We start from the raw sequence: 24347 nt of genomic DNA on the forward strand, positions 1-24347 counted from the left end.
CTGAGCACTCAGAAGCAGATGGAAAGAAATCATCAGAAGCCGAAAGCAAATCCATTTCTGACTAATTTCCTGAAGCTCTTCCAGGATGCTTCCAGGAAGAAACACTGTTGATAGAAATTTTGGGTAGGTTGGGGATTGTGGCCCACTCTCCTTCCCCTCAAGCATGCAGCATATAGACACCAATCGGGAGCGTGGGGCTGGTCAGGGGGCAGCAGTGTGCAGCTCCACCACCAGAAGGGCTGTTTGGAGGACAATCAGCATCCGTGCTATTGTTTCACTCCATCCTGGGGAAGCAGTGGTGGTCTGTTCCAGTCCAGTGCATAAAACATCAGCTAACCACCTGTTCCACCAGCACACTGGTCCACTAATGTTGTGCTCAACTAAACTGCTCTTCTGCTAACACACGGCTATGCTAATACCCCTGAGCTAATGGATCGCTTTGGTTTTAACCTGGACGGCTGCAATGAAATTAGATGAAATGAGCATCACGTTTTGCCATCATTTTTGTTTCTAGCCATTTTTGTCTCGTGCTTTGAGTCGAGCTGCCAGCGCTGTGTTTTAACCATCCCTCCCATACAATCTTTCGGCCGTGACGATTGGGACCGTATCGATGTGCAGTGTCAGGTGCCAGCGTGAGGGTTCTGAGCTCATTTGCCCACTTCACACATTGGCCTGGTCTGCAGCTGTCTGAAGTAGCTCACCTGTATGGGCCCTCATGTCATTTAAAGGGCAGGTGCATGGGAGAATCTGGTGGCCCTTAGGTGTCAGACACTGGGGACAGCGATGGGGTCCTACCCGGTTGGTGATAATCCGATTTCCTCCGCCTCTTGTTCCTGCCTTCCAGCATCACTGCCTTTCAAGCTATTGTCACTTTTTTTTTTTTCGTTGCAACTGCATCTCTGCCTGCCAACCTGTCTGTCTGACTTAGTTGCAGAATTCGATGACTTTTCTTAGAAAAGCCGTGAAAAGGGGAGAAGCTGTCCAGTCACAGGTCAGAGAGCACCTGTTACACAACTGATGTGGTACAAGATGAACGGTGACAGCGTAACAGAGCAGGGATGGAAATTATTAACGTGCAATGAACAGCGTAATCAGTGCCTGGGGTTCTAACAGCAGGAATGATGTACCTCCTGCATGCGCGTGTCATTACTGTACTGTACAGCCCCTCATGGCAGTGCGTGTTTATAACTTTTGAAATCAGCTCAGATTGTCTCAGTGAATAAATGAATACATTGTTCTCCCTGCCAGGGAGATTTATATTGGATGCGTTTTTTTGTAGTCGCGTTGTAACCGAATAGACAAAATATCGGCTGCAGTGTGAATTGAGGATTTGATGTCCTGAGAATGAAATAAGATTTGTCGGAGGCTCAGAGGCTACATGAAAACCACTCTCATCCTGTCTGTAGTTCTCCAATCGAGTGTTTTTAAAGGGGGCAGCAGGGGGCGTAGTGGTTAGTCATCAACCTGCAATCGGTGGAAAAAGGTTTGAATTCCCACTCTTGCTCTAGTACTCTTGATCAAGGTACTTACCCTGAACTGATACAGTAAAAATGACCCAGCTGTATAAATGGTAAATCATTGTAAAAATAGATACACCTTGAATCTGCTGGAGCTCACCATGCATGAAGTGTTTAGCTGCCCCACTGCGGTAGAACTTATTTGTAGGGAATAAGAACGGTGCCAAACCACGCAGACCATATCCTGCCACGGCACAGGGCCCTTTGGCAGCTGCCGTGTGAAGTAGATCAAACCACTCCATCCACAGTGTTTATGCGGTTAAACTGTTGGTCGTGTGTGCTTTGCACTTGGCGTCAGTTTGCTTCATTGGCCAAACTCTGGAGAATGGCAGGATCACATTGTGACTATTAATGGTGTCTAAGAGTCTATAATGATCCAACCACAGATGATGCAGCTCAGTGGTGTGTTCTGGAAGTTTCCTTAGTACCTCTTTAGGCCTGGAAGGCAAGGCGTAGACGTGGCTATTGATTGGAAAAAATGTATTGGATTGCTTATGTTATTTCAACATAATATGAAAGTAGTACAGTGGTTAGAGCTGAATTTGCCTTTAAGGATCCAGGTTTGAATCCCACCTCCTACCGTTCCCTTGATCAAACTACTTTACCTTGAACTGGTGCAGTTAAAATTACTGAGTTGTATTCATGGGTATTGGGGGGGTGTGGTGGCACAGTGGGTTTGGCCTGTGCCTGCTCTCTGGTGGGTCTGGGGTTCGAGTCCCGCTTGGGGTGCCTTGTGACGGATTGGCATCCCGTCCTGGGTGTGTCCCCTCCCCCTCCAGCCTTGTGCCCTGTGTTGCTGGGTTACGCTCCGGTTCCCTGTGACCCCACTTGGGATAAGCAGCTTCAGTCAGTGTGTGCGTGTGTCTGTATTCATATTCATGGGTGAATCAGTGTAAATAGCTTAGTGTACAAACCTAACACTGTAAATCACAGTGAGAGAATGGAGTCAGGTAAATTAATTACTATCTATATTTATTTAGGCCAATTTATTTCTCATCCAGCAGACCCCAAATGGACACAGTGTCTCCACTGTATTTTAATCATTTTTAAAACCGCATTCGTTTTTTTAGGACACTGACCCCCTTGAAAATGTCTGAGACTCTGAGTAAGTAGCTTAACATTGTAAGTCACTTTGAAGAAAAATAAATAAAAAGAGGGGGGGAAAAAAGTGTAAACTTAAATGCTGGTAGAAGAAGGTCCAGATAACGGTGGTGCCTTTTTCAGGGCCGTCAGAACTTTTTACAAGCAATGGTCATATCTGTGCTAAAGGAGACCCTGCTGAGAAGGTGGATTCCATGTGGCGAGGTTCTCCTCGGAGATGCTTCTCATCAGGAGCAAAAGGGCGCAAACAAAAGTAGACACCTGAGCGTCTGGAAGGCCGCCAGAGTACTACTGTCTTCACCAGCGATTTGACCTTTAGATCTGCCGAATTTAAATCTGCACCTCATCACTTCTCCTTTATTTTGGCAAAGAGCAAAGGGGCTGCTGCCGCAGTGGGTGGGGTGACTTGGAGGCGTGCTACCAAGGTCTGCCGATTCGCAGCCCCCTCTCCAGGTTGGACAGAGTTTACTCAGTCTCGAACTGCTGAGACACTGGATCTTGAAGTCTGCGTTGTTATGACAACGCATCCCTTTTTGCAGCCTTAGCATTGAGTTGCTCTTCATGCCGCGGGTCCATAGGAAGTGGGAATTAGTCAAACGTGAGCCTGAGTCGAACAGTGTGCTCTCCAAACATGCAGCACTTGTAACCTGGGGTTGGACTCTTACTTTGCTGCTGTAATCTTGTTGTAAAAGGTTGGTGGAATTAAAGTGTAATTAACTTTTACAGAAGGCAGCAGATGTTTATTATTTCTAACTAATTATTTAGTTATGAATGCCTTGTGTTTGGAAAGAGATAATTATCTGTACCTAGAGGAAATATTAGCTTTAGCTAATTAATTCATTGCATTCATTAATTACAGGGTGTGCAGAGGGTTTGGCTGGAAAGATATTTTAAAATACATTTAATTTGCGGGGGTAACGGAGATTTCGGCAAAAAATGCGAGCAGGCAGCAGGGCTGTCAGGCCAATCTAATGGTGCCATAAATTAAAGATATGCATCTTTGGCTGCAGCTATTATGTCTTATTTTAAAGTAGATACAACTATAAAGTCCCCCTCTTCACAGACAGTTTGCCCCACAGGCTGATTTTAATATTGTATTGTATTGAAGTACTTTAATCTACTTACTTTTCTCCTCCATTAACATTTAATTTGGCCAGTATCTACAATAAGTTTTTTTTTTTTTTTTTTTTTTTTTTTTTTTTTTTTTTTTTTATCACATCGATTTGCACCCTTGCCCTGAAGTGCGCATCCAATATGTTATACAGCTACACGTCCCTTTAACCACATCGTTTTAAACACTCTCCCCTTGTGTCGCAGTGGATGCTGGCAGCGAGGAAATGGTGCAGGAGCAGACGCCCAATGACGGCATTCCATGTGCTGAGCAGGAGGAGTTAACAGCAGGTACACCTCCCTCATAAAACCTTTGCTGTCTGTTGCGTATAATTAACGTGACTGATGCCATAATGATAGGTCAGGAGTGGAACTTATTGAATGTATAATCCTTGGTGCACTTTGCCTGCCTGATTGTTGGGTTCTGTCATGAGGTGTCTACAGCATGTTTTGTGCTCTTCCAGCTGCCAGCCCAGTTCCAGAAGTCCAGGCAGTTCAGAACATCCAGGAAGTCCAGGAGGTCAACGTGATAGAAGTCCCAAAGTTGCCCCTGAGCCCTTCTGTTGATGTAGAGGAGCCTGCTGTGGAGCTCACACCACCCGTGGAGGCCGAGAAAGCCGACCGAGAACTGCAGATCACGGAAGCAGCAGAACCTGCCAAAGCAGAAGTCCTGAACACAGAGGTAGAGTCAGAGCTGCCGTCTGAGAAGGTACAGCCAGGCCCAATGACAGAGGCACCCAAGGAGCCTTCTGCATCGCCTTTAAAAGAGGCCATCCCAGAACCTGCAGTGGTGGAGGAGGAGGAGGAGGAGGAAGAACCATTGGAGGTCTTACCTCTGGAACATTCGAGAACTGACCCAACAGTTGAGGCAAGCCCTCTGGGGATTAGGCAGGAGGAGCTTGCTATGAAAATAGCACAGGTTACTTCAGCACATGTTGTCACGGCCCTGGCAGCCATAGAGCCCAGTCCCCAAGCCACGGACGCTGACTCCGCGGACATTGACTCTGCAGTTACGAGCAAGCCTACCTTGGATTTCAGCTCCCCCACAGAGGACAGGGTCCCAAAAACATCCCCAGCGGGTCCCTTGGAAAGCCCTCCCAAGCAGGCTGGGTCTCCCTTTTCCGGCAGGACCTCGCCCAGAGAGCTGACTCCGAATCAGATCCCCACTGCGGCACAGGAGCACGGCAGCAGTGTGCCTTCCTCCACTTTCATCTCCATGACTCCTAAAATTGGCATGGGGAAGCCGGCCATCTCCAAGAGGAAGTTCTCCCCCGGACGTCCCAAGGCTAAGCAGGTAGGCAGCAGGAGTCATCCAGTCCGGCATGCCGGTTTGATTAGCATTCAGCGTTTCTCGGGACCCCCGAAGAGAAGGCCCCAGCAATTATTATTTTTTTGTTCTCTTACACTGATGAGTTTCGTTCCGAAGTGTGTGTTAATTAAAACGAGAGGATTTTGGCAGTGTCTCCCGAGCATCCCACAGCTCCGTAAATGTCTCGGAGCAGTGGAAAGCGGCTCTTCTGCCACACTTCTGGTGGCAGAATCGGAGGCTGGGCTCATTCTGCAAATGTGCAATTTGTATTAAGCGCTGTTGAAGCAGTCTGGCCTCGTCGACATTATGAAGAATTTTTTTTCTCTCCCATTGTTTAAATTTTTCTTTAACAAGTTTTTTTACTGCAGTGGAGCCGTTTGACTCCGTAGGTTTCAAGGTCTGTCAGGCAATCAGAAAGTCAGGCCGCAAAATAAAAAATACAGTTGGAAACATGCAGCAAAGGTCCAGGTTTCTGTGCATTTTTTGGTTATAGTTTCAAAGAAAAAAACAAAGTATATCATAATAAAAAAGAAAAAATTGAAATGCAGAACAGCCTCTGTAGAGTTAGTTTTAAAGGACTTCAGAACTTCAGGAACATCTGATGTGGTTGTCAAGAGGCCAGAAGCCTCGCAAGGGAATCACAGTGTTGGGAAGGAGTCCACCACAGAAGTCCCGACAGGGGGGCTTTATGAGCTCGCTCTGTTTGTTGCTGGGTGACGTATATGAATCCGTGCGCCGTTATTGTTCATCTCCAGGCCGGCAGTTTTCTCTGCTCGAGTTTGATCTGCTCAGCTTAGATTGGCTGAAAAGTTTGCGTTTGCACACTCAAGGTTTCATCCATCCCGCATGTGAGGGACTTCATGTGTAGACATTGAAAACACAAACGATACCAAAGTTTGAATATATTTAGTGTTTTCAATGATCTTGGTTGGAAGAAAAGGTGACTTTACACCACAGAAAAGTGAATATTGTAGAGATGGGTGTAGACATGAGGATAGTGATGGACGTGATGTGCGCGTTGAGGGGCTTAGTGATGGATTTAGCAGTGGGTGTAGGCAGAGTTACCTCTAGAAATGCCATCCATGCTGTGAAAGTCATGGGTGCGATTGCACCCTTTCAGGCCGGTGCTTTTGGGCGTCTTCGTTTCTTTTAGAGCAGACACAGAGGTGAAGAACACCTCCACGTTGATTCTCTGCTTCGCCCTGCTTGTGTGCTTTTCCGTCGTCATGGCAACATGGAGGAGCCCTGAGGACGCTGAGCAGCACTGTTCTTCTGCAGCAGGGTGTCTGTTAGCTCTTCAGAGATGTGTCCAGATGTTCCAGAAGGTTGCTGTTCACATGACCGACACCTGTATGACTGAGAGCAGGAGGAACACAGAATTTCTCTTCTTTTGCTGGGGTTTCAAACAGTCACCAGCATGGTAGCATTAGCCAGTGTTTTTGGGAGCTGCTATACAGCAATTCAGCATAAAATCAGTGAGGAGCCTTGAGCACCAGTCCACTGTGGAGGCGTTCACCACTTTTGCTCGCGTTTGATGTGAACATCTCGCAGCGCTGGAGCTCCCTGCGTTTCTCAGCTCCTGGTTTGAGAACCCCAGGCAGTGACGGTGGGCGTTCCTCCACAGGGGGCCTGTCAGACCCCCGCAGCTCACGTTTACCTGCCCCGAGTCCATTCCCGCCAGGTTTCCTGAGCCTACACTGTGTTTGCTCTCTTCACATGCTCCACACATGCCTTTATCACGTGTGCACGTGCGCTCCAGGCCTTTTTTTTTTTTTTTTTCATCAGTGAGCCTCGTCGGACTCTTCTGCTCATGGTTTGTGTGTGTTGGAAGCCATCACCCCGTTAACTGTTGATGCCGAAAGTGTACGTTATGGAAAGATGTGATCATGGTAATGCGCAAACACATTCCATCCTAAGGGAATTTTTGAAAATCATATGTAATATGCACTTAATTTTATAATGCCATCGTTGCTTCTTCCCCTGAAGGAGTTACTTCTATTAGTTACACTGTTTTGCCTTAGTTTGTCAAATTACCACATAAGCATATGGGTTTCATGTCAAAATGACCTCAAGTTTTTTTCAAGGTGCCAGAGTGCGTCTCTGACATAATTCCCTGTTTTAATAAATAAGCCTGCATAAATGATGTTGCCATGGTGAGCTGAGTCTTGGAGTTGGCCTCTGTACAATTAACATTCTGTTGCTCCTGACCTGTGATTTATGACGACTGTCATACGACTAAGTTCTGCTGGTACATTGAAAACTCGCTCAGCATGTGCCCTCATGCACGAATGATGACCATTGATCTCGTTTTGTTTTGTGTGCATGAATCTCTTTGTTCTTTTGTTTATTGCTGCCTGGTCATATTTTAATTAGATGCTCATCTTTTGCATCATGGTTGCACCATTGCTTGTTTGTGTACTAATTTGTTTGCCCCTCCCCCCATCTCAGTGTGACCTCAGCTTCTGTGTTTCTTCTGCTTGCTTTTTTGTTTTGCCTCATCCCCCCTCCCCCCACCTGCACTCCCCTTCTCTCACCCACTGCATCGTAGGGAGCATGGAGTACCTATAGCTGTGTGAGCTCACCGTCGTGGTCCACAGACCACTCGGACGGGTGGGATGCTTCGGAGATGAGGCGACCCTTGAACACACCTGCCTGGAGCATCAAAGTGGTAAATGGATTGCCTTAAGTTCTCCCAGATGGAGTCCATGTGCTCCTGGGGGTGGGATGGAGCTGTGTGCCCAGGCTGCTGTTCTGTGACTCATCGGGTTTTGAACCGCTCGGGGGCATTTTAGCACCCTGTTACCCAGAACTCTAGGAATGACCTGGTACCGTTCTTCACTGAGACTCCAGGACAAGTACTCTACTTACTTTTCTCCTCCATTGGACAAGGCAGCAGGTGGTGCAATGGTTAGAGTCCCTGTCATGCGCTCAAAGGACCCAGGTTTGAACCTCTTGCTGTAGTAACCTTGATGATGGTATTACCCTCAATGGATATGGTGAAAATTACCATTCTCTATAAATCGGTCAGTCAGTATAAGTAGCTTAATATTGAAAGCTTTAATATTGCTTAATTTTAATATTGTGGGGGCAGCTGGTAGTGTAGTGGTTAGAGCTGCTTCTTTCGGACCCAAAGGTCACAGGTTCAAGTCCGCCTCCAGCTGTAGTGCCCTTGAGCAAGGTACTTACCCTAAACTGCTCCAGTAAAATTACCCAGCTGTTCAGATGGATAAATAATTTTAAGTATCTTAATATTGTATAGAGGGGGTGCGGTGGCGCAGTGGGTTGGACCGCAGTCCTGCTTTCCGGTGGGTCTGGGGTTCAAGTCCCGCTTGGGGTGCCTTGTGACGGACTGGCGTCCCGTCCTGGGTGTGTCCCCTCCCCCTCCGGCCTTACGCCCTGTGTTACCGGGTAGGCTCCGGTTCCCCGTGACCCCGTATGGGACTAGCGGTTCTGAAAATGTGTGTGTGTGTGTGTGTGTGTGTGTGTGTGTGTGTGTGTGTGTGTGTGTGTGTGTGTGTGTAAAATATTGTATAGAGTCACTTTGGAGAAACTGTCAGATAAATACAGAAATAACTAATGAACAGTGAATAAATGAAAAACTAAAAATAATGACAGTTCCACCTGCTTAGCCCCCCCCCCCCGTCATAGCTCACGGAGTTTCGCTTCCCACCCGTTAGCAAAGTTGAGCCATTTCCTGGAAACCAGCTTTGGTGTTACGGTTGTTCACCTCAGTTGCAGAAATGGCCAACGCCATAATAGACCTTGAATAACCAGTTCCTTCTTCCCAGTGCTTCATAAGCAGTCCAGTAGCTGCAGTTACAGCCCTGAAAAGCCACCTCATTGACAGTTGCAGGGGCGATTTGAGAATTACAGCCGTTATCCACAACACCGCTCTCACACAACCTGCTGTTACTTACATTTACATTTATTTGTTTGGCTGGCGCTTTCTTCCAAAGCGACTTACAGTATTAAGCTACTTACAGTTATTTACCACTTTGCACGAAATGTATGCCTCTTGGGCACATGGCACATATTTCATCATGTGAGAGATTAACTTATGGTTGAAGTGTCTAGGTGTAGATGAATGTTTTACACGAGGATTTCATTGAAGAACCCAGGTTTGAATCCCACCTCCTGCTGTAGTACCCTTGATCAAGGCACTTTACCCTGAACTGATACTGTAAAAATGGGTCAATTAGTATAAGTAGCTTAACACCATTGCTAAATTGAGCTTTTATTCTTTAACTGAATAAATGTCTTTGAAAGCACCTCGGAATGATCTGGAGTTTGTTGAGGTCTTGTAGAGGAGTTATTTAAGGGCTACTGACGATGGCGGTCGTGCCACAAGTCCCTTGGCCAACGTAGCGGCCCTATCGCCACCGTGATGGAGTTCCCATTAGCGCTGAGCCACATTACAATTTTGGACCTTTGACAGCGGCATCACAGAATAATGAAAGGCACCTCTGCCTTCTCCTGGGATGAACTTCTCAACCAGCCAGATGATCATCCACTGATCTCCTGCACAAATAGTGCTCTGTTTTCTTTTTATGAATCGATCGCGACCTCAATAACATTTAATCTGCTGACATGACCAGCTAACAAAAGGCCCGTAAGTCCTTTTGTGAACTCACCCTTTGTTCTGGCGCTTGACAGATCAATTCTCTTGCGTCCAACAGCTTGAACCTCAGGAATGGTGGAAGGCAGAGCTTTCAAATACATTGCCAGAAAAAGCATTGCTTAGTATGAAAGGTGTTACAAATGCAAGCAAATGGATTTTAATTTTCCTTTTTTGCATGACTATGGAAAGGCTTTGTATTCCACATGTTTGTTTTGATATCCACATTTCACTTTTGTTTGATGTGCAAGGATCCTTCCTTGGCATTGTTGAACAAAGTCATTTAATAACAGTGTTGAGCTCTCAGAATGGAGGGCTGTTTTAGTGGGAGAAAAGAGCGTCTCGGAGAAAGCTTTGAAATTACAGTGGGGATGTCTTAGGGCTTATTACACGAAACCAGAACATGGCCTCAAACTTTGTCATAAATACTGTCTTATGTGTGCTTAGCTCAGCGTGGCCTCGGGGTGCCGTTACCCTTGACGTTAATGCTTTAAAAGTCATTCTTGGAAAGAAGTGAATACCGTAATTTGATGGGCCGCTCAACCGTGTCATCATTGCAATCACCACGTTGACACAGGAAACAAACGGTTCCAGGGTGTAGATTGAGTTCTCAACATTTTTCCGCGGTGTCCTCCTTCCAAGGAAGAACTCACAGGAGTGTGTGTCTCCACAGGGCCGTGGCTCAGGTTTCCCAGGGAAGAGGAGGCCGCGGGGCTCCGGCTTGTCTGGGAGAGGAGGCCGGGGACGGTCCAAGTTGAAGAATGCCGTGAGCCCGGTTGTGACACCAGGAGTATGTCCCATACCACACCCTACAGTCACGCAGCTGCATTGACTGCTGTAGTGTCAGCCCCACCTGTCTGTCCTGTCTGTTGAACAGCTGGGTTTCCGGGGGGGTCAGTGACGGTGCTCATGTATGGTTGATCAAAAATATTGTATGCACATCATTTTGGGCGTCATCCCCTTCAAATGAATTTCCCCTGGGTGACATGCATCAGTCCCAGTGGTCCCTCCACTTTCAGTAGCAATACTGGAATTCCTCAGCTGTACTGTAACATAGTTTTACCTTCACATTATTATGGATGCTTGAAACATCAGTTTCATACTCTTTTTTTTTTTTTTTCTTTTTCCCCTCTTGATAAGAATTTTGCCTTGAGACAGCTGTGTGTTATCACAGTGCAGAAATGATTGACCATTTTCCTGCAGCTTGTGGAAGAAAAACAATATACCATGTGATACCACACCCTCTGTATTGACCCTCAAAAATCAGAAATGAAGCTGAACGTAGGAGATTTGGTCACTTTTATAAACATCTAAAATAATGGATAACAGCATCACAGTTGATGACTTCCAGCACAATGCAGAGACAGATTCATATCATCTAGGGAGATGACTTTGAAAGGGAAGGCACTTGAAAAAGCACTAGTCTTAAAAATAAATAAAGCCTTAGACCTTTTTGATCACTCCCCTGCATCAGCACTTGACCTGTTTTTTGCATATGAAATGTTACTGCATCATACAGGAATATTGCTGGGTGCTGATTTATATTTATTTATTTAGCAGTCGCTTTTCTCCAAAGTGACTTCCAATGAACTCTATGTAGTGTTATCAGCCTACACACCTTATTTACCAAGGTGACTTACACTGCTAGATATGCTACTTACACTGGGTCACTCATCCATACATCAGTGGAACACACTCTCTCTGCCACTCACACACTATGGGGGAACCTAACCAGCATGTCTTTGGACTGTGGAAGGAAACCAGAGCACCCAGAGGGAGCCCACACAGACACAGGGAGAACATGGAAACTCCACACAGACCGAGTGAGGATTGACCCCATGTCCTCTCGCACCATCCAGGCGCTGTGCTGCCGTGCAGCTTGTGCATTTCCCACAGTAAAAAGAGAGCATATTCAAACATCTTTACCGCACACCTGTCAGTCCACCACACGGGAAGACCGCAGTATTACTGCTGTTGTTATGGTGGTGTACAGCAGCTCACGGCCATGCTTTTTTTTGTGGTTGCCACAAACAGGTTAGCCTGGTGGAAACGCAGTATACCGTGAAAGAGGAGGAAGAGAACGCCATGCACAACACAGTGGTCATGTTCTCCAGCAGCGACACCTTCACTCTGAAGCAGGTGGGTGAGTGTGTGTAGGAAGGCTCAGTCCGACAGTCCTCGGGGGGGGGGGGGATGGGGATGGGGGCATCCATGGTTGTTCACCCCTTCCCTGCTGCATAGGCAAAGGCCTTGTCCAGGTGGCCTGTGCACGATGTCCAACGCCCAGTGGGGGAGGCTCTGCAGCTGCCATGTTTCCTGTATACATCTTCATAATATCCTTGTTGCTTGGGCAGATGAGTTAGTGTTTTCTAATGAATGAAGTACAGTTACGTAAAAACACAATTTTTTTATTTGTGCATGTGCAGTATACCCCGGTATTGTCCGAGGGACTCGCCGCTTATATATCATTTATTTCCTCAAGCATTACACAGCTGAAAAGAGCTTTTCCAGACTAATCCTGGAGCTCAGAGAAAGTTTAACTTTTACTGTAAAAATTGTTCAGTGACAACCTTTAATTTAGAATCCCTTCTAATGTATGCCCCCCTTCCTCCCAGTAATTACTCTGCTCTCTCACTTTTACTGTAGCCGCCGGGTGCTTTTTTCAATAGACTGCACTCTTAATTCAGGTTATGATCAGCGCTGGAGCTATACATTTAGAGGAGTAGCTCTTGCTTTGGTTAAAGGCTGTGTGTGTGTGTGTGTGTGTGTGTGTGTGTGTGTGTGTGCGCGCGCGCACGCACGCCTGAGAGAGACTACACGGCTTTTGTGCACAACTACTGTGGTTGCCAGGGTCTGACCAACCTTATGTGTTCCCCTCAGGACATGTGCGTCGTGTGTGGCAGTTTTGGCTTGGGTGCAGAGGGCAGACTCCTCGCCTGTGCTCAGTGCGGTCAGTGTTACCACCCATTCTGCGTCAACATAAAGGTAAGTAGGCTCCACCCACAGTGGGCAGTGCTGTAATTGTTGCCCTTCATCCTCTTGTGCAGCCTGATTTTTTTTTCCCTTTTTTTTTTTTTTCTTTTTCCCTAAACTCAGGGACTCGTAATGTAGTCCCTCACTCAATGGTACGGCAATAGGTCTCCCTCGTTGGCCACTATAAGTAGCTTAGTGTACAAACCCAACATTGCAAGTGATGTAGGAGAAAGGAAGCAAAATTAAATTTGTATTTTTATACAAGAGGACTGCACCTTAGCTTGAAGGCAGTTGGTATGTAGTTGAATAGCCAGGTTGTGGTGATTAAGGAGCTTTTGGACTTTTGCCCAAATGGTTATAGGTTCATATCCCGGGAGGCAACTCAGTTTTGTGCCCTCAGGCAAGACATTTTATCTGCTACGTTAAATACCCATGTGTTGCAGTGGGTAAAAGTTGCTGTGGACAGAGGACCGCTGTGAAGCAACGTAGAAATAATAGTAAATAATAGTAAACGGCATATATAGGAAAAATGGCGGTGCTGGTATGCTTCAGAGTTCTTATCTCCACAGTACAGGAGACAAGCGCTTTTAGGATCATAGCTCAGTTATGCTCACGACAACAAGGGGTATTAAGTCCTATGTTTAAGACAGCTTTGAGCTGATGTGACGAGCTTAAGTGGATTAAACGGCACACCCAAGCGCTTAGTGTTGCCACTCTGAGTCTTAGCTGACCACCTTGATCCTTATCAGTGCAGAGCCAATTATAGTAAATACACCTTATGGAGGAGGGGGGGGTGTTCTTAGGTGTTTGCTGTCAGGTTCGAGAATTGCTTCAGCGCTGTAAGTCAGTGCTTCTTGTCATTTGTCTTCAGTAAGATATGTGAGCTTTACCTCCAATGAAAGATGTGAAAAATATGCCAGGAGGTGGGATTCCATCTCAACGCAGCTCTACCCACTACACCACCTGCTGTCCATACCTGTGTTTCCCAGCTCCTCTTGTACTTTATTTGTTACATTTATTCATTTAGCTGACACTTTTTTGTCAAAGCAACTTACAATACTTTACAATTATTTAACCATTTATACGGCACAGTAATCTCTACTGGAGCAATTTAGGATAAGTTTACACTTACATTTATTTATTTAGTAGATGCTCTTCTCCAAAGCGACTTCCAATGAACTCTATGTAGTGTTATCAGCCCACCTTATTCACCACGGTGACTTACGCTGCTAGATACACTACTTACAATGGGTCACTCATCCATACATCAGTGGAACACACTCTCTCTGTGTCACTCACACACTATGGGGGAACCTGAACAGCATGTCTTTCCACTGTGGGAGGAAACCCATGGAGACACAGAGAGAACATGCAAACCCCACACAGGCTGAGCGGGATCAAACCCACATCCTCTCGCACCACCCAGGCACTGTGAGACAGCAACGCTACTCGCTGTGCCACCATACCTTGCTCAAGGGTACTACAGCTGGAGATGTGGCTGGAACCTGCAACCTTTGGATCCAAAAGCAGCAGCTCGAACCACTGCGCTACCAGCTGCCCATTTGTTTTGCCGACAAATCACCTACAGTCAAATCATATTTTATCTTTACCTCCCAGCTCACTGTTTGGCCACTCCTCCTTCTGTGCTTCAACTTCAGGTCACCCATTCTCACACGCGTTGTGTTTTCTTGGCCCTCCCCTTCCCCAGATCACCAAGGTTGTCCTGAGTAAAGGCTGGCGCTGCCTCGAGTGCACGGTGTGCGAGGCATGCGGCCAGGCGAGCGACCCGGGCCGCCTGCTACTCTGTGATGACTGCGATATCAGCTACCACACCTACTGCCTGGACCCGCCCTTGCAGACCGTCCCCAAGGGCAGCTGGAAGTGCAGATGGTAGGGTGCACCCACACATCCTCCTACACACAGTCACACATCAACACTCGCTTGTTTTGTGATGTCATGTGTACCTCAAGTGATGAATAATGTGATTGATATTTGTTACAAATTTTTGTATGAGATGCTGTGCTCTTGTGTTTGATCAATCCTCTCCCTGTGCCCTCATCCCCTTACAGGTGTGTCACCTGCACACAGTGCGGCGCCACATCACCGGGCCTGCGCTGTGAGTGGCAGAACAACTACACACAGTGTGCGCCATGCGGCAGCCTGGCCGTGTGTCCACTGTGCGCCCGCACCTACTGCGAGGACGAGCTCATCATGCAGTGCCGCCAATGTGACAGGTGGGTGGTTGCTACCCCGGCTGTGCTGCTGCTGTTGCTCACCTGTGGATAGTAGATATGCAGATAGCAAATGATGTTAGAGGATTACTCGGTGCATGGGCGAGGTTCATAGAGCATGGGGTGGATGCGACATAGTGTGAGCTCCATGTACCTTTAGCTTCAGTGTCCAGTGAAGCCCTGGCTGCTACTCAGGGCTCTGTTCTGCATTCTGACTGTGCTGTCCACCCCTCCCCCAACAGATGGATGCATGCCTCCTGTGTGGGCCTCAACTCCGAGGAGCAAGTGGAGACTGCAGCCGACAGCGGCTTTGACTGCACCATGTGCAGGGCGCACATGACACCCTCTCAGGGTACGGAGGTGGTCTCCAGAGATGTTGCACCAACAGTTCTAACCTTAGCTGGAAATTTATAACTCTCAGATGGATCTGGAACCTCAGTCTGGTGCGAAAGATCTGTAACGTGGTAATGTCTTGTTTCAGTCGCAGCAGCATCATCAGCAACACCGATGACGATGTGCACAGAGGTGGTCGAGCTACCAGCTGTACCTCAGATCATGATGAAGATAAAAGAGCTGGGTAATGACACAATCCGCCTTGGCATGTACTTGTTCTGTTCTTCTGGGTGTCTCTAACCAAATGCTCTCCACAGACCCAGGGAGGACGTACACGCAGGACGGCGTGTGCCTCACCGAGTCGGGTCTGTCCCAGCTGCAGAGCCTGGCTGCACGGGGGGGCCGGCGCCGACGACCCAAACCCAAACTGAAGCTTAAGATCATCAATCAAAACAGTGTGGCTGTGCTCCAGGCACCACCAGACCCACAGTCGGAGCACTCGCGCGATGGCGATGCCGACGAGAGCCGAGGTACTAGTTGCTTACTATTTGTGGGGTATTCCCCAGCTCTCGAAAGTGGTCTTTGTGTTGTTCTACTTCTTTGTTAAATTGCACTTTGGTGAGGTAGTCCTCACGGAGGTTCATGATATTTTAAAACGCTAGCATGTGAAGGGACGTCATTAAAAATATTGAAATTTGATTAAGATTTTATCATTTTATTATTTGACCATTTATGAGCTGGGCTTAAATTGCTCCAGTGGAGGAAAAATGGCAGGGTAATTTCTGTGGTAAATCTGACCGAAGGAACAGTGTGGAAATGGTAGGCAGCAATTTGCAGCTTGGGGAGTGGCAGTAAAGTGAAATTCAGTGCATGCGGCAAATTTTCATTTACTCTTGGGCCTACGGGACATTCACCCCCACCGGGGGTAAATAAAAGAAAAAGCACACTTTCCTTTGCTTCTCCGCTTATGCTGCTTATGTATGTGTACCTCTGGGTGAAATGGAAAGACAGCAGCCGTCCTTGTCGCTCAAAGTAACATTGGTCGTGAACCTGCAGGAGCCCTGAGGTTATGTCACTGGTATAGAAGCTTCCAGTGCATGTCTTATAAACACACCTTTGAATAATTGTGAAAATGTTGTGACAAATATCCAGCTTTCGTGGTCTCTTTAGTGCTCTTCTGCACATCACTTATCTAATAAAACGGTGTTTATTATTATGTTTAAAAAAACTTGCTGGATTACAGTGTATTTGAGGCAGTGGGGGCGTGATGGTTAGAGTTGCCACCTTACACAGGTTCAAATCCCTGTCCTGCTGTAGTACCCTTCATCAGGTACTTACCGTGAATTGATACAGTAAAAATTTGTCATTTTGGAGAAGAGCAACAGCTTGCCTGTACCCTAATGAATTTTTCCCTAGAATTCTTAAATCTGGACAGAAACATTTGAGACTTCTCTGTGTGTTTAAAGCTGTGTGAAGGTGTAGTTATTAGAGAAACAGATGGTCATCAACACCTTTTCATTAAACATGTGGCTCAGAGTTTGTCCCAATATTTACATTACATTTAGCTGACACTTTTCTCCAAAGCAATTTACAGTGTTAATCTACCTACAATTATTTACTCATTTATACAGCTGGGTAATTTTATTGGACCAATTTAGGATAAGTACCTTGCTCATGGGTACTGCAGCTGGGGGAGGGATTTGAACCTGCGGTCCTGGGGTTCAAAGGTAGGAGCTCTAACTACTACGTTACCAGCTGTTGATCTGACTGTTGTCGTATTTAATTTACTTGTACGTAAACTGTGTCCACAGGAGAGGGAGAGAATTAAGAGGAAGGGGATGCTGTTGGGTAGGCATAGTCACTGTTAGCATTGCTACACAAAGCTCTGGTGTTCTTTTAGCGGAGGGAGACCCTGTGGATTGTGAAGGGAAGTCAGACTCGAGCCCGGAGCGAGAGCTCGTCGACGAAGACCCCAAAGGGCTTGAGGGTCCCGACGGTACCAAGAAGAGAAAGAGGAAACCGTACCGGCCAGGTAGGACCCCTTTGCAGGCCTGTCACATACACACTGCGGCTCGAATGGAACCTGTAGACAGTGGTGTTCAAGAATGCACATTGATTATTGATGACTTTGGCTCTCAGAAAGTATTTCAAAACTGAAACTGATTCCGAGATGTTTGGGAGTGAAGGGGGGTGGGGTATTTGTGGTATACAAAAGGTCAGTACTTATGGACTTCTCTGGATGTTTGTTCTGTAACCTGGATCTTGTCTCCCAGCCCTACAGGCCTGCAGTGCATTTGCAGGGTTTAATTCTGCCTCAGTTATTACGCACATGATTAATTAAAATGATTCCCTCATTTTAATTATTCAGCAGATTCTCACTCCACTTTGATAAAAATATGGTTCTTTTCTCAAATGAAACAAACTATATTTGATATTAAAACATTTTTACCGCAATCATTGCGTGGTATTACTGGTTTTGAAAAGTTAAGACTCCTTTAAATGTGGTTCCATCGTCTTTTTCAGCATATTCTGTGTTGTCTTGGTTTTCAGTGGCACTGGTAAATAAGATATATTATGATGTAGTTAATGCCACACAGGGCCTGAGTTGTGTAGGAGAGACCAGCTCTTTTTCGGAGATGATTTGAGAAAGTCATCCCACAGAGATAAGCGCATATCTTTCCAGAGATATTTGGCGTGCCCATTGTCAGGAGAAGATCAGTGAAACAGGCCGAGGCTGGGAGGCGTGTGTCATCGCGGATGGCTATGTTGATTAGTGATTCCTGTTGAGATAAAATCCCTCCCACACACATACGCTGTGTCACGGTGCTCTTGGGACTGGTTTGCCCACGCAGGAATCGGTGGTTTCATGGTGCGGCAGAGGAGTCGGACGGGACAAGGCAAGGCCAAGCGCTTGCTCTCCAGGAAGGACTCCTCCGGTTCAGTGTCTGAGAACATGCTGGGGAAGGATGAAGGTACGACTCTTCACTGGCTGTTGGAGCAGCCATTTTGAGTTCCAGTCCATATTTTTTAAATTGTTCTGGAAAGTTCTGCAATACTAAACTACCCGGTAGAGCTACTGCAACAGAATTTTAGGGACTTATAGATTTTTTGTGAGGCTCCACTGAAGTGTGCCTGTAATGGAAACTACGCATTGCGAGTATATGAGTTTAATACCTTAACCACTTTTGGACTCTCTAGCATGGACCGAGATGCCAGAGACACCCATAGAGGAAACAGCACCAGAGTGCCTTGAAAAAGTCAAGAAACGCTACCGGAAGAAAAGAACCAAACTGGAAGAGGAATTCCCCTCGTACCTGCAGGTCTGTCTCCTGGTGGGGGGTACCAGCCTGTGATGCTCAAGCGTGTGCTTGATAGATCCTGCAGTCCCATGAGCCTCCTCAGTCTCACCTGCTGTCATTTAACTGCACTGCGATTGATGTGGGCTTCAATTTATCGCGAATCTGGATTGGAATTCACAGGTGGTGATTGAAGAAACATCTTGGGGGTGTGTTCTTTTTCCATGACACCTAGAAGTGAGATGCGTGGGATGGATTTGGACTTATGGGTGTCTGACATTCAGAGAAGTAAGCTAGGGAACACCTTACTTGGCACACTCACTGATGCATACTAGAATTCCTCACCTGAGAATCCGTTCCATTTGAGGAGGTAAATCTGAGAATGCGGGGGCGTTTAACGTCGTGATTCGAATCCAGCCTATTCGGTGCGGCAGCAGCTCTCGGCATCTCCAGGAACCATCCTTGTTCCCATGTCCCTGGAGAAGGTGTGTACGGCGTGAGCCTTGGGGAGTCCTCTGCCTGAAGAGGCCTTTTGAATTCCTGGAGATCTTAGGAATCTGTAAGAAGAATCAGGGAGGCATCCTGCTGAGGCCTGGTGTGGGTTTTAGTCTCAGACACTTTAACCAGGAAGTGGTATGCAGTCATATTCATTTCTTTTTTTGTGTTTAAAACTTAGCAATTGCACATTTGCTATTTATTTTGCCCTAGAAGTGTTTTATACATTGAGAGAATTCACCCAGGTTTCAATCCTGCCTCCTACCGTAGTATGTCTGATCAAGGTACTTACCATTACTTGATAGTGTAAAAATTACTTTGCTGAATAAATGAATAAATCAGTGTAAGCAGCTTAATGTACAAATATCATACCGTCTCCCTGAAGAAAAGTGTTAGATAAATAATGCTTAATAATAATAATAAGGCTGAATATTGGATTGAAGGAATAAAGAAGGATCATTCCAGGCATTAGATTTGTATGTGCTTGTTGCTGGTAGCTGTTGGTCAGCAAAAATCATTAAAATCACTTTCACTCATCACTTCTCAAACACTTTTCTTCCTTCTTCATGACTGCAGTAGGTTGCCCTGTGGCTATTTGATGGCTGCTGTATGGATTCTGACCATAGAAGCATTTGATGCGGATGCAGTGTGAGAACTCGTTGCTATGCTGCCATTCAAGTTTTCTCATGTTCTTCTGCAGCCTTCTTAATATATCATTTTTTCTCCACCAACTTGATGATAATTCTGAGCATGAAGTCTACTGGCCCAGCACTGATATTTACACGGTGTTGAATGTCAGGTGAAAAGAGGTTGTTTTGGTCTCCCATCTGTCTGCAGGAAGCATTTTTCGGGAAGGAGTTGCTAGACAAGAGCAGGCAGAACAGACCTGCCTTGGAGTCAGGGCTGTCGGACGACGACCGAGCCTTGGCAGATGGCAAGATTGCCGAGGCCAGCTTCCATAAGCCGACTTCAGACCCGCTGCCCAGTGCCGCTGCTGCGTCCATCCCCCCCAGAGCTGCAGCACAGCGTATGTACAAAGTGGGGTGTGAATCACAGTGCCATTATAGGAGACCCTGTGATTGTGTCCTCAGAAAGCACATCACTAAACAAACTATGCTGATGTATACTGGCTAAATATGTTATGCATAATCAAGTGATCACTTCAGAAGCTAAACATTTTCCAGTATATTTTTTCATCTTTAGTTGTGTATTATTCCACTTATGTTTTTTTTTTTTTTTTTTTTTAAAAATCCACATTGTATTTACCCACTGAGCCGATAGATAAGGCAGCAAAGAAAACAAAACTATATTTTAAAGTAGCTTAAAGTTAATCCAAAATAAAAAGTCTTACAGACTTATAGCTGTATCCAAGATTTTTACAGAAATGAAACTAAATAAACTGAGGGATGTCTTATTAATCTTTTATAGATTGTGATTTGGGTGTCTCATATCCCTCTCACAGTCCTAAAACATGTTTTGAGTAGACTGCTGAATTACCCTTAGTGTGTGTGAATAAATGAGTGTGTGACTGCCCTTCTATGGACTGATGCCACATCCAGTGTGTATCCTGCCTCACACACTATGCTTCTGGGACAGACTCTGGATCGCCGCAATTCGGCATTAGATAAGTGTTTACTGATGATGGATGAAAGAATGATTGTGACCTGGTGGTAAAAGTGACTGGAGTTAAGAACAAAAATAGTTGTGGACAGACTTCTGATTCCAAAAGAAATTGTAAGTTGAAGAGCCGGTGTATAAAGTGTTGAGGTTTCAGAATATATGTAAAGTTACATAATCTGCCTTAGATAATAGTGCCAGTAGAAAATGCAAGGGACACCGTCCACCTGCTGTCGGCATCATCCTGTCAGGTAGAGGACCACCCCACCCACGCGCTCTGCTCCATAAATAACAACAAGTCAGCAGCATTACTGCCAGTCATCCTTTCTGTGCATTCCCAATAATCACTTCCAGTTCCAGGTCAGAAGCCACCATGTAAAATACGGCAAACATACAGCCTCACGTCAGAGTGCTTCTGTTTCCCTCCCCCAGCCAACTCAGAGGACCCCCTGCTAGACCTGTCAGAGGTGCTGAATACAGACGGTGACATCCTGGGCATGCTGTCAGGTGATCTCGAGAAGAGCTCTGAGGGCTCAGGTAGGCCGGCAACGTCATCACTCAGTAAATTCAGCTGTGTTCCGTCCTCTCGGTGTCTTTTTCCTTTAATTTCTCACTCCCCCACCCATCGCAGTCAGGATTGTCTGCTTTTTGTTCTTTTCTTATCTTAATTTCTTCATGCCATTGTTTCATTCATCCGTTTTGTCCAGTTCCTGTAGGTCTTGATTTATGCCCTTTCCAGGTTGAGAGCCCCGCCTCCCCATTTGGTAAGAGATGAACCCATTGAACCTGTTAGCATAGCTAGCTGTAAACTGCCCAGCATGCTTCTCCCTGTCTTTACCGTCTGTTTTCTAACTCCATTTTAACAACCAAAACCTGCATGTTTCCCTGAACAGTTGGAGTGACGGTGTGATCAAAATCCTTGATGTGTTTCAGACATTAATTGCGTTTGCAATGAGCTGAGGAAACAGTATATTTGCGTGAAAAGATAATGCCGAAGTGTAAGTTGTCAGATTCAGCCAGGATATTAACACTGATGTATAATGTAGAACTGAAAAGAGTTTATTTGATGAAAGCTGTCCAGTGCTTTTAGGAAAGTTAGAGTTGTTTATGATATTACTTCATAGTCTGTTATGCATGTCCAGTCATAAATATATTTAATTTGTATGAGTGTAAATTCTCCATGCACCTGCTTCAAATTGTCATCCTTGCAGAGGTTCCTTGGTGAGTCTCTCGTGAGCTATTTTGGGGCATTTGGACAGCGGTGCAGGATTCCTGTAGAAAAACCCGTTAGTTGCAGAGACAGCTCTCAGACCCCTCTTTCTGAAACAATCAACTTACGTAACTGTAGCGAAATGAACTTTACCTTCTGGGAGTCATTGCCTTTGTCCACGCCATCAGAATTTGTCCTGGACTGAGCACCTGTTTCGAAAGGCTGAGTTCTGTACATGGGCAGCAGGTGGCATAGTGCTTAGAGCTTTTGTGTTTCGCTCACAGGATTTAGGGTTGAATCCCATTTCGGGCTGTAGTACCTCTGCTTTTATCACTTACCCTGTATCGACTTAGTCAAGTATAAGTGTGTAAATCTTTCTAAGTAGCTAACATTGTAAGTCACTTTGAGAAAAGCATCAGATAAATTAAGGTAAATTTAAACTTGAACAGACTGTGGAAGGTCTTTGTTTTGGACTGTTAAAATTCTCGTTATGCTTGTATCTTTGAACATCCATGAGTTGACCCTTCATGACAAGTAGCCAGTGTGCAAAACTCTTGCACACAAGATCCACAGTTTAGGCTTGATTACTCACTTCAAGCTGCTCCTTGTGTTTATAGTGCTTTTTCCCAGGAGGCAATATGCTGTTCCTCGGGTTTTACTATAATCAAGTGCTAGCAGGATGACTAGTTAATAAAAACAGCTTATTTGCCAATGTGTGCTCTTCTTTTTTACAGCTGGCCTGGGCATCGGCCCCCTTGCAGATACCTCGATGGCCACCTCCCAGCCCCCTTCTGGACGGGGAGCACGGACCTTACCTGAGGAACCCCTGGATGGGATTCTTAGCCCCGAGTTGGATAAAATGGTCACAGATGGTGCGCTAATTTTCTTCCTTTTTTCCTCTTATTTTCAGTAACCTTAGCAACATTTTATTTTACTTTGTTCATTTCTTATATTCTTTTATTTAACGTGGTGAACCTTGAATAGCTAATAAAATGTGTGTGCCAGTGGAGTGCTTAAAACTCCATAATGGCTCTTAAAAAATCTATTGAAACCAAATTTCCACTGATGGATAATAAAGTCCTGATGCTAATTTTTGGCTTTAAAAAAAACTCGACTTTCTGTTATCTGATCCCAAGTCTTTGTGTTACAGGTGCAATTCTTGGAAAACTCTACAAAATTCCAGGTTTGTGCTCTCTCATTTTCTAATGCTTTTATAAATTAGCACATCCTGGCAGTCCCAAGTAACACTGCTGTCCTAACCCCTCTCCAGAACTGGAGGGAAAGGATGTTGAAGACCTCTTTACAGCTGTCCTGAGTCCTAGCGCCAGCCAGCCTCCTCCTCTGACCCCACCCACTCCACACTCCACCAGAACAATGGCAAACCCAGGTATGTCATAGCCTCCTAAAAAAGAAAGTACCTTTGTGAGACTCCTTTAATATACCCCTGAAGGAATGCCACGACAGTGTGCAGCAGCATCCCTGATGCCCTCACTCTGACTCACCCTCCCTCACAGGAGGTGCAGTTTTCCCACGCATGCCGATGATGAACGGCCTGGTGGGACAGAACCCAAACTTCCCTCCTATGACAATGACTCCCAGCAGAAGCCCCTGTGGGCCCAGCACTGTTTCCCCCATTCATCGAATGCCTTTCGCTGACAACATGAGGTAGAAATGGCTTCTGTACGTTCTCTTATCAGGAGTTTGCACCTGTGTAGATAGACGACTGTCCCTCTGCAGAGGTGATTCATTCAATTACTAGATGCTCTAATACTGAGCAGAATACATAACGTAAGTGTTTTCTAAATATGATCATTGCAGTGGACACTGGCAAAAGAATATGGAAAGTAACATATTTGTCATTTAGAGCAAACGACAGAGAGCATGAAAGGGTTTGGTCATGACCTGAGGTGTTCTTTGCAACAGGGACAAGAAGTTCGGCCAGGTACAGAGAGACCAGATGGGACTGTGGATCGGACCAGGCCCTAACCCCCTCCCCGAGGGCGAGATGGATACCATGTCCAATGCCCAAAGGAACACCCTCAAGTGGGAGAAGGAGGAGACACTTGGCGAAGCAGCCACTGTGGCACCTGTCCTCTATACCAATGTCAATTTCCCCAACCTCAAGGAGGAGTTCCCAGGTCAGTGTCGGGCCATAGATCAACAACCCTCCGTAAACGTGTGGTTTTAATAAATCTGTAGAAGTTGAAACTGTTTTTATTTGAGCAAGGCCTGGAGTTGTTATCGTATCAGTCCTGTGAATTCAGCATTTATGAATGGATATTTTGTGTTTCTCAAAATATTTGTCCAATAGATTGGTCTACAAGAGTGAAGCAAATTGCCAAACTGTGGAGGAAAGCCAGTTCCCAGGAACGTGCTCCTTATGTGGTAATGCTGGCTTTCAAAGCATCCTAGTCTTTAAATGTGCCGAGTTAAAAAGCCACTGCAGTTCCAGATTTTGCTGGCCAACTGATGTTTGTTATAATTAATTATTGCCAGAAAAATTCCACTGTAAATGTCAAGGTTAGTCTTTATTCATTATC

General features: G+C 45.9%; 1 protein-coding gene across 1 annotated transcript in view; it reads left to right on the forward strand.

Annotated features, from left to right (window-relative positions):
• Positions 1–24347, forward strand: part of LOC108937588 (histone-lysine N-methyltransferase 2C-like) — an 80868-nt gene that overhangs the window by 33949 nt on the left and 22572 nt on the right. The window contains exons 13-35 of the mRNA XM_029253801.1: positions 3936–4019; positions 4193–5022; positions 7586–7705; positions 10326–10442; positions 11687–11791; positions 12533–12637; positions 14334–14515; positions 14695–14859; positions 15099–15208; positions 15338–15433; positions 15507–15719; positions 17090–17221; positions 18042–18161; positions 18388–18509; positions 19818–20007; positions 21030–21134; positions 21305–21361; positions 22542–22679; positions 22958–22990; positions 23078–23194; positions 23322–23472; positions 23731–23945; positions 24119–24192. Coding sequence (XP_029109634.1) covers positions 3936–4019; positions 4193–5022; positions 7586–7705; positions 10326–10442; positions 11687–11791; positions 12533–12637; positions 14334–14515; positions 14695–14859; positions 15099–15208; positions 15338–15433; positions 15507–15719; positions 17090–17221; positions 18042–18161; positions 18388–18509; positions 19818–20007; positions 21030–21134; positions 21305–21361; positions 22542–22679; positions 22958–22990; positions 23078–23194; positions 23322–23472; positions 23731–23945; positions 24119–24192 — 3581 coding nt within the window. The remainder of the gene's footprint in view (positions 1–3935; positions 4020–4192; positions 5023–7585; positions 7706–10325; positions 10443–11686; positions 11792–12532; positions 12638–14333; positions 14516–14694; positions 14860–15098; positions 15209–15337; positions 15434–15506; positions 15720–17089; positions 17222–18041; positions 18162–18387; positions 18510–19817; positions 20008–21029; positions 21135–21304; positions 21362–22541; positions 22680–22957; positions 22991–23077; positions 23195–23321; positions 23473–23730; positions 23946–24118; positions 24193–24347) is intronic.

Source organism: Scleropages formosus, chromosome 7, assembly GCF_900964775.1.
Source record: "Scleropages formosus chromosome 7, fSclFor1.1, whole genome shotgun sequence".
Taxonomy (NCBI): Eukaryota; Metazoa; Chordata; class Actinopteri; order Osteoglossiformes; family Osteoglossidae; genus Scleropages; species Scleropages formosus.